The sequence below is a fragment of the Triplophysa dalaica genome, chromosome 15, assembly GCF_015846415.1.
Source record: "Triplophysa dalaica isolate WHDGS20190420 chromosome 15, ASM1584641v1, whole genome shotgun sequence".
Classification (NCBI taxonomy): Eukaryota; Metazoa; Chordata; class Actinopteri; order Cypriniformes; family Nemacheilidae; genus Triplophysa; species Triplophysa dalaica.
This window is the reverse complement of record NC_079556.1, coordinates 1,165,742-1,183,161: the sequence shown is the minus strand read 5'-3', so window position 1 is coordinate 1,183,161 and position 17,420 is coordinate 1,165,742. Positions and strand designations below refer to the sequence as shown.

At 40.6% G+C, this 17,420-nt stretch overlaps 1 protein-coding gene across 1 annotated transcript in view; it reads right to left on the bottom strand.

Moving 5' to 3' along the window:
* Positions 1-279: 279 nt before the first annotated feature.
* Positions 280-17,420, bottom strand: part of akap6 (A kinase (PRKA) anchor protein 6) — a 106,485-nt gene continuing 89,344 nt past the window's right edge. Inside the window, exons 12-15 of the mRNA XM_056768126.1 lie at positions 10,092-10,307; positions 4,515-7,517; positions 3,123-3,230; positions 280-1,262 (exon numbers count right to left, since the gene is read on the bottom strand). Of these exons, the coding sequence (XP_056624104.1) occupies positions 1,221-1,262; positions 3,123-3,230; positions 4,515-7,517; positions 10,092-10,307 (3,369 nt within the window). The 3' untranslated portion in view covers positions 280-1,220. The remainder of the gene's footprint in view (positions 1,263-3,122; positions 3,231-4,514; positions 7,518-10,091; positions 10,308-17,420) is intronic.

Genomic DNA, 17,420 nt, shown 5'->3' with positions numbered 1-17,420 from the left:
CTCGAAAGATTCCGTTGAACAGCGTGCAATAAAAAAAAAAAAATTCCGTTTACCTTAAAGTGGCATCATGAAAAACTGTTATTACAATTATTGTAAGCAATCCACATCTGCACTTAAAAAAAACATTCGCAACTTTCCTTCTTAATTGATGTCTGGATTAATTCCTCTTTCTTTTAACACACGAACACACTCAGGCTGCTGTAAAATCATGCTAATACGAACTGTGCTCAGTTTTATTTGATGCAAAACATCTATAAGCGCAAAAATGCAACATGTGCACTTCATTAAATCTGGTTTATTTATGGAAGTGTTCTCTTACATAGTTTACCATGCAGCCTAACAGTACACTATTTAATCCACGTCACTTAACACAAACATGAAGTTATTATGACATCATTATACAACAGCGTTCAAACGTACAGTATACATATTTACAGATGCTCATTCGTCAACATCAGCCTCGCCGACTTCCACTTTCTCACCGGTTACCCGACACACCACAGGGAAAAGCAGTGTTTAATAAAATGTACATGTATAATAACTGCAAGGCACAAAATGTTACGTTTACATTTCATTGTTCTCCGGGAGTAAAAAAACAGCATCGCACTTCCGAAGATCACCTGCCACCCAACATCACACAATCGTCGTGTTGCATAGAAACGCCGACGCTCCGCCCGGTCCTATCCTAGAGGAACGTGAAGATAGTTCTGGTGACCTCCACTTAAGTGATTTTACCATATGGAGAACGCGACACGTCCAAATCTAGGACCACATTACGGATTCACCGAAAACTTCAAAGCGCTAGGGGCAACCCTCAAATAACACACCTCAGCTTTGACCCTGAGGATGCAAACATTGTAACAACAGTAGTCGGCGGATCAGATAGAGTACCATCAGATAATGAAATAGGTTTTATTTGTACACAAGAGTGTTAAAGTGTCAGACAGGAGTATGTGTGGTAGAAGACTGGTGAGGTAGCTCAGTCCAGGGCGGAGCTTTGAGTGGCGGGTCACTCACGTTACGTCACCGGGGATCAAAGGTCATGGCTAAATAGCAAAGCAGCCAGAAGGAGGATGAGAGGGTGAGGATGAAGGACTCAGGTCTCTAAAGTGCCAGACTAGCGGCCCATGCACTAATATCCAGGTAGGTGTGGATTTTCTTCCAGACCCCAAAATCACAATGCAGGTGTGTAAGCCTTCAGATAGCCCCAACAAGATCAGTTAGGGTTTACACACAGACGTGGCTTGACTTCCAGAGAATTTCTACAAGATAAAAACACATCAGATTTGTATGGTTAGACTGGAGTGACACAGATTTTTTATAGACACTGCAAAACCAAAAACGTAAAATTCTGTCATCATTACTCACCAAACCTGTGTGACTTTCTATCTTCTGCAGAACACAATAGAAGATATTTTGAAGAATGTCGGTAACCAAATAACATTGGACCCATTGACTTACATTAAACAAACACAAAAGGACTTTCTTTGTGTTGTACAGAAGAAAGAGTCATCACAGGTTTTCAACGGCACGAGAAAAGATTAAAACGTTTTGGACAACATCTAATATTGTACTTTCAAGTACGATTGTACACATAATGTAAATTAAAAGTTTGGATTAATGCTGATTCCATTTCCAGATGAGTGAAACGCACGACAAAATATGTCCTGGTCACATTTCACCCCACACTTGTAAGTGACAACATTTATTGAATATTTTACATGAAGAAAACACATGTCTGAATTCACAATACGTCACTGCCAGTTTAAAGGGGGGTATATGCTTCATTTTAAAGGGAAAATGCTGTAAAATATTGCATCAAACCACATAATTATTATTATTATTTATTTGGAGATGAAATGAAACCCAGATTTTTCCAAACAAAGTTTGAGATCGACACAGATGCCTTTATAAAGCCACGAATGTCCTACAAAACAATATATTTGATTGGTTTTGTATGTGTTTGGTCCCGGTCCACTCAGTGTCTTGTGAGGCCTCAATAGCCACAGGCTCGATGTGATAGTGTGAGAGACAGATAGTTTGTGCTTTCTGCTGTTTACTGTGTCCCTGACGCCTCGGGCATCTGCTGAAACATGACCAACATTATTCAACACGACCTTCCTGTGTGTCATATCACTATAAGCATCATATCATTTACGTTTGCAGTAATCATACACGACTTGTATGGTTCTGGTACAACCAGTAATTTTCTTACTGTAGATCTGGTGTGGGGTGCGAAATCTGAGAACATTAAGATTACAAAATATTGAGCACTTGACAGTATTCATAGTTCATACATGAAACGTGAATTTGTGATCTGCTTCCAACGAAACGTACATGATGCTCAAAATTTCAAATCACAATCAGGACTTTCACAACATTTTAACTTGTGTGATTTGTCTTTAACGCAAAAGACAGATTAATTTATAATTCATCCTTATTAATATAGCAGTAAAAATGTGACGTTCAATGCACTGACGAGTTTACCGATGTAGCTTTCTTGTTTGAGATAGAGTTTGTTATGAAACAAAGTGTGTTCCTGCACTCGGGACTTTAGTGAGAGATTAAGACAGCAGCTCTTTAAGTTTCCATCTGCTGTACATGCTTTTCATCAGGAGAAATGATTGCAGGCCAACACACATTCATTATTTCAGCAGCGCTCTGATGAGGGCACAGTTCTTCTGTCGAGAAAGAAAAGAAAAATGACAATTCAAAGGCCGGGTGCATTGGATGTACGGCCCCCGTTACATAACGACTGCCTTTCAAACCAATTTACTGGTAAGTGTGTCATCGCCGTACAAAGTACAGTGTCCTATAATTTAAACCATATCACCATATTGAGCCCCGAACGGCTTTTGCATCATCGCCAAGCAAGCCTTTGGGTTTGTATCAAGCTGAATTTCATAACCCGAAAACAATGGGAAACACAAAACAGGCTCGTTTCAAAGCGCGCCGCTAATAATTCACGCTAACCCGCGGTACAGAGCGCGGTGGAAAAATGAGGTTGTTTGCAATGTAACGCTTGACATGGAAAAGAGCCGGCGGCTGTTTTTTTGAAGGGGAGTTTGAAGTGGCTGGGAGGGAGAGCTTGTGTTTGTTGAAGCGAGTCCTATAGCACCTACCTTGACCTGAGGCCTACTGCTGACTCCAACCCTTCCTGCAGATGAGCCATTTGTCTGTGGAGCCCTGCGGCCCACCGCAACATCGCTGATGTTCTCTGACCTTGCAAGCTGTGAGAGAGAAAGACAAAACAAAGAGAGAGATCAAATCATGTTCCTTCTATAATATTTTCTATTTAGTTATAAATTGGACAAAATGTTTCTTTCTTAGTTTACTTGGTAATTTGTTTGCTTCTTTGCAAAATGATTTTATGTTACTGGTAAAGGTGTAAAAAAAATGTTTTTCATCAGCAGAATCACCCAAAAATATGATTTATTTGGAGGGGGTCAACATACAGTAAACATAGCTCACATATGCACTAGTAGGCAGTATCATTTTACTTTGCATTTATATTTTATATTTATGCAGATTTAATTCATTTATTTACATGTTACTTATCCAAGCAGAAAATGCTTTAGCACAGCAAATAAACACATATTAAAGCATAGCAACTGATAAGAACTTGTAAAATAAAGAGAAATCTAGAAATTCAGAAAGTGGGAACGGGAGAAAAAGAGACGGACAAAAAGATAAAGAGATAAAGGGATTAAAAAAAATTGAAAAAATAAATACAAAGATAGGAAGAGAGAGAGAGAGAAAATAGAAAGATAAACAGAGAGATCCAGATACACCGTACATATGTAAAATGTTTTGGAAATACATTGTAACACTTGTCATGCAAATAAAGCACATTTTGAATTGAACTGAGAGAGAGAGAGAGAGAGAGAGAGAGAGAATAAACAAAGAGCTAAACTAACTAAAAGAGAGAGAGAGAGGGGGGTGGATGTTATGATGAAAATGATTATAGCCCTTCTTGTGTTTTCATATGAAACAGATATCTAGTTATTTGAATGAAATCAATATGTCATTACAAGGGAAAACACTGGAATCTGACTGATGACTAAAGCCATTAATGCATTGTTTTTCATGATCAACGATGAGCTGGAAAGTAGGAACCTAATTCGTCCGATATAAGGTCAAACGCAGGATTTGCAGACAGAGGCGGAATCAAGCAGAGAGAAGTTTGCACACGGAATGGAAAACGACTTAAAGGGAACACAAATACATGCTAATTCAGTCATGAAATTAAGTAATGATCCTCGCAGCATTCTTGCTTATGAATCATAATATAATCTGACTGATTATGATTATTCTGTTCTGTAGACCTGAAAATTTTAAATCTACGCCCGCAAATCCTTCTTGCATTAGTTCTTCGGGGGAAGAGCAGAGGGGAGGGGTGGGAAGAAAATGAATAACAAGGCCTCTTAAATATTTAGTCAACGAGATGAATTTGGCAGAAACGCACACCGCTCTCATTACAAGCAGATAGAGAGCGGCAGCACGACAAAACGCACCTGTTTACGAGTCGACTTGACTTCCGGCACATAGCTGCGGCCTTTCCCCAGATTCTTGTGTGTCGTCGGCTGTGAAGCGGGGGCCCTTTCATCGCTATCACTTTTCCTTATCAGCGGACAGTTAATTTTGGGATTAATATAAAGGCCGCTTTCCTCTTTTAAAGGATTTGTAGTGGAGCAAGAGACTCTTATCTTAGTCATTACAGAGGAAATATTGGATTCAAGCATTTTAGTATCTGCAAAACATTCAACAGTATCTATCGGGGTTTCACGTGGTAAAGGATTAAGATAAGGAGCCTCATTATGGCACTCCGGCTGGCTACCAGCTACACTTTCTTCAGCAATACCATGTGCTTGTTGGTATTCATCGCAGGCCGAGCGAGGTGCTGAGCTCTGGAGACCGAGGGGCTCTATGAGTCTGCCGGCGTGTCTCATGGGCCGTTTGCTAATGGACATGCTGTAACAGAGAGGAGGGCCGAGGTAAACCTCCTCCGTGCAGGCCTCGAAGAGGGGCTCCTCGTCACGGATATCTGGTGTCCCGGATAAGATCGGGGTGCCGCTCTTGTCGTCCGCACAAGTGCTGACCTCTCCGCAATCACTGTCGTGAGAGGAGAGCGACAGATAGGAGTAGAAGTCACCCTTGCGCAGGTGGAGGAGCCTGTGGGAGTGCTCGAGCACTTTCTCTTTGATCTGAGACACAGATGTTGGTTTGGAGACCTCCGTGGCCTGCGTCTTTTTGGTTTTCAAGGCAACGGATGTCATGTCGATGATCTCCATCACAAAGTCGTGGACGTTTTCGTTTTTCGTCTCCTCCTTGGATGTGAAAGCTAAGTGGCTGCAGCTACCCGAAGCACATTCCTGATTGTTCTCATGAACGTCGTTCAGGAAGGCGGTGAGCTGTTTCTGTCGAGCGTGTGCTGCCGAGCAATCGTCCACTGGTGAGATGGAGGGTGAAGGACAACGAGAGCTGTGACAGGGAAGCTCGCCTTTCAGCTGCCCCTCCAGTGGTGACTCTTTGGAGATCAAGCTCAGTTGTTCACACGAGGATGGAGACGTGGCGGTTAGCATGTCACTTCTGAGGACATTTCCAGCATCCGTCACGTAACAGCCTTTAAACGACTCACCCTTCCTAGTAAGCAGACTTCCCTCCTCTCTCAGCAGCTCTTCGTTCAGATCTTCATCCTTTAGCTTGCTGTGAGCGCTCTCGACATTACCGTTCTCCATGTCGTCCACAAAACGGCTGATGTAGCTTCTGGTGGCATCCTTACGGTTTCCATCCACAGCCTTTTGATTTAGGCTCTCGTTTTTAGCATTAGCATCAGCTTCCAAGAGTTTCAGTGCTGAGCGGCTGAGAAACTGCTTGTCGTCGGCAGATTTGATGGGTGATAGGATTTCTCTAGACAGGGTGCCGCATTGCAACTCATCCACGAGATCAGCCTCGTTCTTTTCTCTGCACTGAGATCTGGGTTTCATCCAGCTCTGAAACTCGCCCTTTATATAGTCCATCCCAAGAGCAAAGGGGCCTTCATTGTACTCTTCATCGGAGGTGACACTCGAGTCGTCGTCTTTAATGCCGAGCTCTTCCTCGGTTAGTGTCAGGGTAGAACTCGAGAGAAGGTCGCTGTCTTCCTCATCGTCCGTACAGGCTGACGTGCAGGACACATTGACGACCATACTGACGCTCGCATCACCCTCTTCGGTTTGCTGCTGGCTGCGGCAATGCTTCTGGAAGGACGCGTTCGATTCGGCGTCCACGCAGCGGTTCATTTGCACGGCCAGGTCTTCGGATGCCACCGATGAGTCTTCAGTGCTGCTCAGCTCTGTGAGAGAGGGTGCAGAGCTCTCGTTTATAGAAGAGGACGCGCCAGTGGAGCGTGGACCACGCCACAGAGAGCTGCTCTCGAGTGTTACGTCAGACACACTCCGCGTCATCTTCTCAGCAAGAGGGCTTTGGATATTTTCAAGACGTTTCAACAGTTCCAGAGTTCTCCTGCTGAGCTCTCCTGTGGGCTCCATGACCGATTCAATGTCTCTAAGGCTTTCCTTGCTACCGCCGTCCTCCGTGCCCTTGCAAGGAGCAAGCCAGCTTTCCAGGGATGTGCTACGAGTGAGTGTCTCTTTGCTGGATGGAAATAGTTCTCCAACTGCATAAAGGGAGTCAAGTGAAGAGCCCTGGGATAACTGTGGGAACTCTTTTTGAAACCTCGTCTCTGTGGTTGCCATTTCATCAACTTTTCTGCTTTGGTTAACTTTAGGGTTTATGTCATTGATTAAGATCTCCAATGGTTCCTTGCAGTGTTTCCTTCTGTTTTCTCGACCATCATCCCTCTTCTTTTTCATGACGTGCATCCGCCGGTCGCTGTTCCCAATGGTGAGACTGTCGCCATATTCTGCACACCTATTGGCACGCTCCAAAACTCTGTCTATGTCTTCATCTGAGACTCTGTCTCCATCGACTGTGGGTGGAGTCAGAGTAACGCACACTTTCGAATCATCGCTCTGGAAGAGCAGGCAAACCTCAGAGTTACCCGTGGTCTCTGTGTCTCCCTCGCTTACTATCCCACTTTCGCTTTCAGATCTCCTGGTTGTCTCCGACAGCAGCTCATGCTTCCCCAGGATATCAGGCAGTGATTCAGTGGAGGAGAATGAGGAATCCATGCTCAGGCTCTTTATCAGGGGCTGCTGAACGTCGGCTTTGGTTGAAGATGATCTGTGTTGATGGTAGAGCTCCACGTTATGCAGACTGTACACTTGATAAACACGAGGTGTGGCGGCATTCTCCTCCTCCACCGCGTTGAAGGTTGCCCTGCGCTGTGTGTCGTTCGTTGGACTAAAAGGCTCCTTTGGGGAATTAAGGTGAAATTCAGATTCAGTGCTCGGCTCGTCTTCACAGTCCTGCGTCTCTAGATTGCCAATGGTCATGTCCATCTCATCCCATTCCCAGGAGTCTTCCGTCAGGCCATGGAGGTCCATGAGCGAAGGTTCAATGAGGTTTCCCGGGACCTGCAGAGAAAACAAAGCCATGTTAGTAAGGGGCCAAAAGAAACTCTCATAACAGCCCTGAAATCCAATGCCCTCAACTAAGACTTTAAATGAGATTAAATGCAAATGCAAGCTTTGGGTACAGCACACAATTACTCTAATTTTCTGCTTGTTGTTCATGCAAGAAGGGTCTATTTATATGATCCTCCTTATCTCATTAATCGAATAAACTGGCAAATCTAACACTTGCTTTGTATGTCGTATATCCCATATAATGAATTTTTATTCAATTTCTGTTAATTCTCTTTCTGCTGATGTGGAAAGCACTAATGCACACCCTCAGATCGCCAATGCATGAAAAAAAGTGTAAGAACAATCAATCAGTTTAATCCAATAAAAATAGTTTCAGTAAGCGACCTCAGCTCAACATTTGCACCACATAATATTTTAATCACATGGACTTAATCCAATGATTTGTTTTATTATAGCAGGTCGAGTAAGACCGACCAGGATTTTTAGGCTGGAGTCATTGCTACTCTATTAAACACAAAGGATCTCTCTCTCTGGTTCAACACGTCTTTGAAAGCAAGTTACCTTTAACGACCTTCAAACCCACTTCGTGATACCCTGACAAAAACGTGAAAGATTAAGCACCCATTTCCCACTCCTAACGCGGGACTGGTTGTGAACAAGGCCTCCCGAAGCATTCAACAGTCAGCTATTTTATCATTTCACAAAGTGTACTGTATTTACAAAAACAAACTCTCCCTATTATTTTTCTTTTCCTCTGCTCCGCGCCCGCCAAAACAGAAAATTGCACTTCAGGCCCGCAAGGTCAGCCTGAGCGAGGGGCGAGTAATTTGTCTTCCCGTGTAAGTGAGTGGACGTTCACAAACAGGTTGCCGGGCTTTTCTGCGCTCCCCAGAGCCCCGCTGCTGCCATGCAGGAATGCACAATATCTACATGACAAAAGCCGAAGTCTAGCCCTCGACCCGCTTCACTGTTAACACGCACTATAACGCTCCCGCACATACAATAAGAGACTAGTTAATGCTTCTGTTTTAAATCTTTTTTATAAACAAGCCGTATGTACATGGTAGGTTGTGTGTATGTGACGAAAAGCCTTTAAAAAAACATTTCCTATTGTTTAAGTGCAGGATGGAAACGTAAGATCGTGCCATTATTTGCGGGTTACTCAATATATTAGGAACATTCAGTTATTTCTGGCAACCTCTGCAATCGATTGAGTTCACACTAAAGTGAGTATCTGGGGAGAGAACCAAGCCACCGTTCCTTCTCTCTGTGTATTCAAGACTAATATGTGGCCATTTTCTCTGCCTTATACATCATTCTTATTGCTCGGTTTCAGCACTTTACTACCAGCAGTGAGTCTTAGACATCTTCCTTAGCATACGGTGGGTTATATTAAATACAGCTCAGAAAAACATGATGGAGTTTTATGTGTTTTTGTAGTGACAACCATGGCTGTGTTTGTGTTAATCCGTTGTTCTGATAAATTGATGAATATAATTCAATGAATGGAGATTTTAACAGGTGGTGTACCAGACCTGTGGTTCTTAAACTGGGGGCCCCAAGATGGATCCGGGGGGCGCACAGATTTTGTGGCATTTTATGAAATGTAGAAATTTATCATACATTTTTGGCAATCAAACGTCGGAAAAATAAGACCACCACCCAAAATAATTATGTTCTTTCATTGTATAACCAAAATGTTTTTGGTTTAATTAAAATTCTGAATTGAGGATTATAAGTCTTTATTTGGGGGGCCGCAAAGCAATGCACTCTACACAAGGGGGGGCCACACAATGAAAAAGTCTGAGACCACTGTTCTATATATCCCACAATGCAACACTCAACTTGACACCTGTTGTGTATGTGAAACTCAGCCACAACCTTAATCATCACCTCCCTGACTCAATATTCCATTAGACTATCATGTTTACACAGAGAAATTAGGGATGTGCAGTTAATCGTATCCTCAATTTTGGCCTTCAACAGTTACTAAAAATCTCTAACTAAAATCGAGGTAAAACGATTATTGTGCTGGATTCCTTTTTACAAGGATCCTTCATATTCTTTTGCATAAAACCACAGCGCACAGCTTTCCTTTATAGTGGTTCAGCTGTGCTATTTCTTTACATTTATTTTTCAGTTGAATTCACAGTTTAAAAGCAAAGAATTTATTTTATTTTCCATGCTGTTTATAAGGTTAGTGACTAGTGAGTAATCGTCTTAAATAATCGGGATCTCAATATTGGTCAAAATAATTGTGATTATGATTTTTAATCCAGCAGCCCTAAAATAAATATTCTTAAAAATGACAAATTCAGATAGTTTATTCACCAAATTATGATAGAAGCATACATCATTGGGAGGTCATGGGACAACAACATTTTATAAACAAAACATCTTATGTTTCTAAAAACAGCCCACCTTCTGCACTCAAAACTTAAGGTGTTTTTCTCATTTGACGCCATGACTACAAATAGCCCAAATCTTAAAACGCCAAAACCAGGACCAGCACCACCTTGATCATGCAAAGTGTTTAAAACTGTAGCACAAAGCATACGTGACCTGGTCTCTGCCCAGAGAGCGCTGGAGTCTGGTCTGCCACTGTAGCACCTGCATGACGATAGCTTCCCAGCGTCTCTCCAGATTCACCTGCAGCAGCTGCAGCGACTGTCCGTCTGACTCTGAGCTCTGACGCTCGGGCCCGTCCAGAAGCTTCTGACAGAGTCTCAACACGGAGGAAACGCCTCTCCGTCTGCCCCGCACCTCCACACACAGAGCCTGAGGAGACAGGGCCACATCAGTTCTCTCAGATAATGTGTTAGTACACATAGGGTTTGCAGTGACTATTAAATTATGGCAGTGGCTGAAGAGACCAAAAACTATGAAGCATCTTAATTGGAAAGTTCATCCGAGAATAAAAGTTGTGATATTATTTATTCACCCTCATGTCATTCGCAACCTGTATATGACTCTTTCTTTTGTGGAACACAAACGAAGATATTTAGAAAAATGTTTTGTGTCCAGACAGTGGAAGTCAAGTGAGACCAATGTAGTTTGAATATCAACGTTCTTCAAAATATCTCCTTTTGTGTTCTACAAAAGAAAGTCATAGGTTTGCAATGACATGTAATAATGATGATAGATTTTTTAATTTTTGGTTGAACTATCCTTTTAAGAAACACTCAAAGCTAGGTTGTCACATTGAAACTAGTAACAAAATGTAGTTATTTTCCTACTTAAAAGCTTTCAAAGTGAAAATCGTTTTTATCATTTTGAGGATCATTTTATTATAAGTATAGAAAATATATTATTTTAAATAATTAGATTAGAAATATTTAAACTAATTTGATTCTTTTTCATATAAATATTTATTACACTGTGAGTTAGAAATGTAAGCGTTTGCCTCAAAAACAATGATGATGTCAATTCTAAAATAAAACTGTGATAACCAGTCATTTACATAAATAAATAAACTATAAATATAATCCACCCCCAAAGAATATATTTATATTTGAAGTAATTATCTGACAAAAACAGACATTTTCTGTGAAATTGGACATGAGAACACCAATTTGTTTATTTTATTGTAGTAAACTTTAAAGTTAACTTAAACCTTTTTTCTTTACTTTTTTCCTTGTGTGTATACTTTTCAAAGCAAGTTTAATGTAAGTTATGGATTGCAGCATTAAACTTCTCAATGCATTTAGTTATTACCTTGGCTCGTTTGCTCTTAATGCCGCCAAGAAACAGTGATGTAGTCAAGAGTCAAGTTTCAACAAAAGAAGTTAAGCGCTGCTAACTTAAGCTATTGACTTGCCAACACTAGCCACAGACACAACACAGGTTTAACTTCTACTCGATATCATCCTATCGTATTTGAGATCCTGTTCTGTAGTGTTTGAATGAAATGACAGATAGAGAGAGAGAGAAGAAACAGAGAACGACTCCCGTGCGCTTGATAAGGTCACCTCAGAACTTGTGTCTGTCAGGAGCATGTAAATCACAATCCTCTTTCCCCATAAACACCACAGAATTAAATATTAAAAGGCCAAAGCGAGTCCAGCTATGACACTGGTTTAATGAAATCACAAGAGCATATACGGTCTTCTAAAGAGAAACACACCGCTGTGGAGGACGTGTGTGTGTTTTGTGATGCTCTCTCACCTGTACCAAAACCCCATTTAATATATGCAGCGGCACCTTCGCCAAATCGACGGCCGCGTGTACGGGACCAAAACATTCTGTATTATGTAAATCCCGTCAGCCTCGAAAAAGCATTGCCTTACATTTTCCGTACATTTTTCAATAAATATTAAACACCATTACATTTAAATTGGATTTTATTTTTTCCTGGAGTGCTCTTCTCCTCTGTTTTAGCATATTCCCGTCTCTTGTGTCTTTTAAACAGGTAATGAGACTGTAAAGTGCGATGGCGGCATGCCAGAGAGCAGAAGAGGATTGTACTTCACTGATAGAGTCATCTACCCTAAGAGCTCCAGCTTTGACGTGTAGAGACGTGTGATGGAAACCTGACGCTCAGATGAGCTTCTTCACTCATGAGCACACATCGGCTCACAGGGTACTGCATCTGGTGACTGTAGAAACTTGCTTTCTTAAAGGTGTTTGTACATTTCACATTGACACAGCTAAGGTTAAAGGTAACATTATAAGTCAACGTTGATTCACTATCATGTCTTTCAAACTCTTTCTTCTGTGGAGCACAAAAGAAGATAGTTTGAGAAATGTGTCAGTGGTCATGTTGCCATACATTGGAAGTCAAAGGCGGTGAATGTTGTGTTTTTGCCTTATTTTGTGTTCTGCAGAAAGAAAGTAATACAGGTCTAAATTTCGAAAAACGTCCCCTTTTTGTCTTCCAGGGTCACAAATGGAAGAATTTTCATTTTTGGCTAAACACTCCCCTTACGCTGGGTTCACACCAAATGCGAATCAAGCAATTTGTGGGAGTAAATTTCATACAAAGTCAATGCAAAGGTGCAAATAGACACGAATTCGCGACAGGCGATAATGAATGATGCGAATAGGGTGGTTTGATTGACGTGCGTTCAATATTTTAACAGCGAGAAATATGCATGAAGAGCTCATTGTCACCTGTTTGACTGGTTCAGAAACTCCCCATCGTTTGATGTTTTAAAATAACCAACTTTTCCTGCGAGTATAAGACTGTGGAACATGATTGTTAGTGTTTGGTGTAAACACAGCATTAAAGGCAAGTTTCGACATTCATGATGCTTCATTGTTTTTGCATTACTGGCTTGTAAACTTGTTTCCCTTCAATTAAATCTTGCCATATTTAAAATGTGGAATACGGTGCGGCAAAAGTTTTTTCAAAAACCCAGTGCAGTGGAATAGTCTGACCCCCATCACACCACCCTTGTATGTGAGTCTATTGAGTCCATTCAGAGCCACAATCCCGGTTCTACGGCCGAGACACTGGACGCTAGCCAACAGACAACTGTTGCTTCCTCCAAATCAAAATAAGAGAGAGGTATAGAGAGAGGCCAGAATATTGTGAAAGAGAAAAGAAAACACAGATCACATATCTTTAATAGCTCATTTGTTACTCAGTGTCATTAATAAGATAAAAAAGGATTGTTTTTTCTCAAGTCTCCTTCATCTCTGATTTATTTCTTAAGACAAACACCTGACTTAGCTCAAGTCTCAGTAAACTTTAGACTGTGCTCAGATTTGCCAAAATACCTCCTTGAATTCTTTAAACACTGAATCATGTGAGATACTGTATGTTATTCATGTATTATCTCTTTTATTTCATTTGTAGCTCTCTACTCTTACTAAGTGAACGATCTATTTCTAAATCGAATGTGCTATTTTCAGGCAAACAGAAAGTTATTCATCTACAATGCTCCAATTGAATATATTATTTAATGATAAATGGTTAATTTGGACTTTTATTAAAAATAGTCCCAAAGGAGAATTATATAATATTGTATAATAATTGTATTAATATTATAGAAAATGTTATTAATACTCTAAATGAATATACATTTTATATTATGAATAATGATTCATAATAATGTTTACTATCAGACTGACAATTTGTGTTTAATATATATATATATATATATAAACAAAAATAAAATAAGAATGATGAATGAATAATACTTCAATAGTAAATTATTAAATAAAAAATTATAAAATAAATGAACATGGCAGATGATAGTACATTGGTAATCACAAATTACCCATTGCTTTGCTGCAGCTTAATCCTTGTATTTATAGTTATACCACAGTATCTTCAAATCAAATAAAACTTGGTTTAGCTTAACCATGGTATTTGTAGTAAAGCTTTGGAAAATGTAAAACAACCTCCCAAACCCACAGCTCAAGATGTTTAAGGCTCTCCGACTCATACTGAGAAGTCCATTGAGCTATGAAAGAGCACCTCTCAATAAAAATGTCCTCTGGCAGTATATTGAGAAAGACTGACAGAAACAAAACATCAATAGCCACCCCTCCTGTGTCCATCATGATGGAGATCTTCAGAAGAGACGACCTGATCATCTATCAGGTGCTTTTTAATAAAGCTATCAGAGGATCAGCCGTCTCGCGGCGCGTCTGTGCGCTAACACAATCTCCCGAACGCCCGAGATGACTATTCTCGCTCATCGCGCTCCCCCGACTGTTATCGTGCGGCTAAATCCATCTGCTGTACAGTATTAATCTACAGGTCTCTCGCTATCAGAGTCTGTAATCACACCTGAGGCGGAGAGGCGAGCTGTGAAGATGCATGTGTATTACACGCAGACCTCCCAAGAGTGCTTCACCAAAAACTGCTTATCTCTTTATTCTAGCGACAAAAGGAGAACAGACCACGGCAGACACGGCCTAAAGCCTGCCAACTCCCATTCCCCGTCCCTCCCTCCCACTTAATTTCATTAAAATCTAAGACATGCCATATTCTGACATTTTTCGCGAGGATTAAAAAAATCACGACCACGTTGCCGCACTTTGGTTTTCCGGATATTTGTGTTCTCCTCTCCCGTGGGAAGTGAGCGCACACTTCATCTCGCCCTGTACGCCCGCTGCAATTTTAACATTTTCAATTAATCTCGGCAAGATTGAGGAGAGGAGCCCAAATCCCCTACAGTGATGGGAAGGACACGGGAATCCGGCACTGACGGTGACCCACTGGATATTCAATCAATTACCATTAATTAGAAATCTCTGATTAATTCTATTTGTTGATTAAGTCAATTAAAGCCACGAGCACTTGTTATCTCAAATGAGTATAACGAATTCATGTCGGCCGTTTGTTCTCGCGCGCTCTCCCCGAGCTCAGACTGCCTCCAGTTTCCATCAATGTCTGTCAGGTGCAAAGTCTTCCTCATCATCTCGGCTGTTTCGATCCCGACACGCTAATAAAAAATAAGCTGCGCTGTGTCAATAAAAAATAGAAGCAAAGAAATAAAATAAACTTCTTTCTTTACTCTCTATTTTAAGTCGCTTTTCTTCTGTTTTCAAAACTTTGCACTTTGTTTCATTTTTTTTAAACATGGCTTACAATTGAATATCATTAAAAAAATACTTGAAACATTTATGCTTTACCTTATGTAGTGCAAATCTAATTTATCCTTTGTCACAATATCACATTGTCTCAAAGTATAGACAAATAAAATCAAACAAAAATACAAATGCACATAATATAAAAAAACACAAGTGATGGGAAGGACAAGGTTCAAACAATATTTCTTTACAAATAAACAGCCATTTGAAAATAAATCAATAAATATGCTAGATGAAAACAAATGATTAAGGCACAGTAAAACATTTTAATGTGACCTATATTAAAAGTTTAATAACAGGATCTGCGGAAAAGAAGTCAAGTCCCGTGTCCAAAGCTGAAGAAGAAATGGAATTCACCATTTTGTATTCTGTTTGTCTTTTTCCAAACACATCTACATTACTATTACCGAATACATTCGAGTCAGATTGTGAGTGACCTTCCTCCAATATAACACTTTGTTAAAGGATGCTTATTTTTAATTATTTTTCCCTTAAACAGAAAAAACCTGACAGTGCTTTCACAATGAGACTAATGTCTTACGAACAGCAGGCGTCCTCTTTACCGCTCTAAAGCAAACAAACGGCAGGCGAGCCCTATCATCGAAGACATTTTCTCATTAGTGCCTGTAAATGAAAGCGAGCGCGATGGACATATAATGAAAAATACCAGTCTGCGTGTGCGTGCGGCCAGTCGATTGTGTGTGTAATGAACAAGTCTGTCACCTGACTGCTCCCCATTACTAGCTGATGAGACGCTAACTCTGCATTTGCCCGTCCCAGAACTGCCTTAATGTGGTTAGCACTTGCCAAAGAATGGGAGTTTCTTATTCCTAATCATGGAGAAAGTATTGATATTATATCTGTGCCGTCACATTCAATCAGACGGACGGGACCCTGAGGATGAGGCCCCGGGCCACACGCTGAGACGGCTGATCAAAGGTGCCACGGAGACACGGAGATGGACTGGGACTCAAACGCTGCCGCAGTGATTCAGTCTGATTTCCATTTAGTCTAATTCTCCCGTGGAACGTCTTTAATAGGAACGTGGTTTGGAGTTGTAGCTGTTTCAGGATGGGCTCTAAGAACTGTCACACTGAGGCGCAAGGGTTCCAGCATCATTTAAAGGAGAGTTCACATACAAAATGATAACTCTTTCATCATTTACTCACCATCATGTCATTCCACACCTGTATGACTTTCTTTTAAAGAACTGGTAACCAAACAGCATTTTCCCATTGACTTCCATTGCGTGGATACATTTCTCAAAATATCTTCTTTTGTGTTCCACATAAAAAATGACAACGGCTCTGAATGAGATCTAATTCCTTTGGGTGATGTATTTGTCTCACTAGCTATCAAAGACGCAAAACACATCATCCATTAATGCAATATTTATAAAGATTTATATTGATATTTAGAGAGTATAAATGGCTGTTATCCAATGACGAAAGCTGGCCCGCGCTTCTCGTGTCCTCTTCTCTCCCTGACATGAAGTGTCCAGCCCTCGGGTTTTAATATCTCGAAGGCACACCATTACAGAGAAGACAGTTATTAATGAAAGAATTGAAATTGGCAGCCAACTACTCTGAACCGTCTGACCACTGAAGGTTAAGATACAATAGTGTCTAATTTTAGACCACTCCACTGCCCCCCAGGACGTAAAGAACTTCATGTTTTTTATTCAGTGGAAGACGGACATTTTTATGATGACATTTTAAAGGATGACCATATCTGTTACTCATAACGAAGCCGCTCGCTATCTCTCCTTTTAACATATCTCAGGGTTTTATTGGAGTCTTAAAGGAATCTCAAACCGAACGGACACGAACTCTACCTGCCTCAGTCGAGAGGCGATAAATAAAGATCTGTCTCTGTTTTAGAAGCAGAACATGTATCTCTCAATCCGCTGAAGTGATGTTTAATTTTACTGGGAAAATCTGGGCTAAAATGATGCGAAACACCAAACTCAGTTCATGAAAGCAAACGGCATCATTTTCTTAATAAAAAACTACAATAACAGCAAGTCAACTTCAAATTAAACCAATAATCCATTGCTTGTCCTATGTAACAGCAACCAAACACCTCCTCTATCCATTTCGAAAGCAAAGGCATTAAGATATCCTCGCTACAGTATTATTGCATCATCAGAAAAATCATCAAAAAATACAAATTAGACAACATTCAAAGGTAAACTTTGCTGTCAAATTTTTCAAACATTAACAACAAAAGACACATCTGTATTCTTTGGCATTTATATCAGTCTGAGCGGAGACATTGTGATGTTTTTATTTATTAATATACATATATTTATATGATTTTTTTAAAGTTTTTTCCCCCTGTTGTATTCAT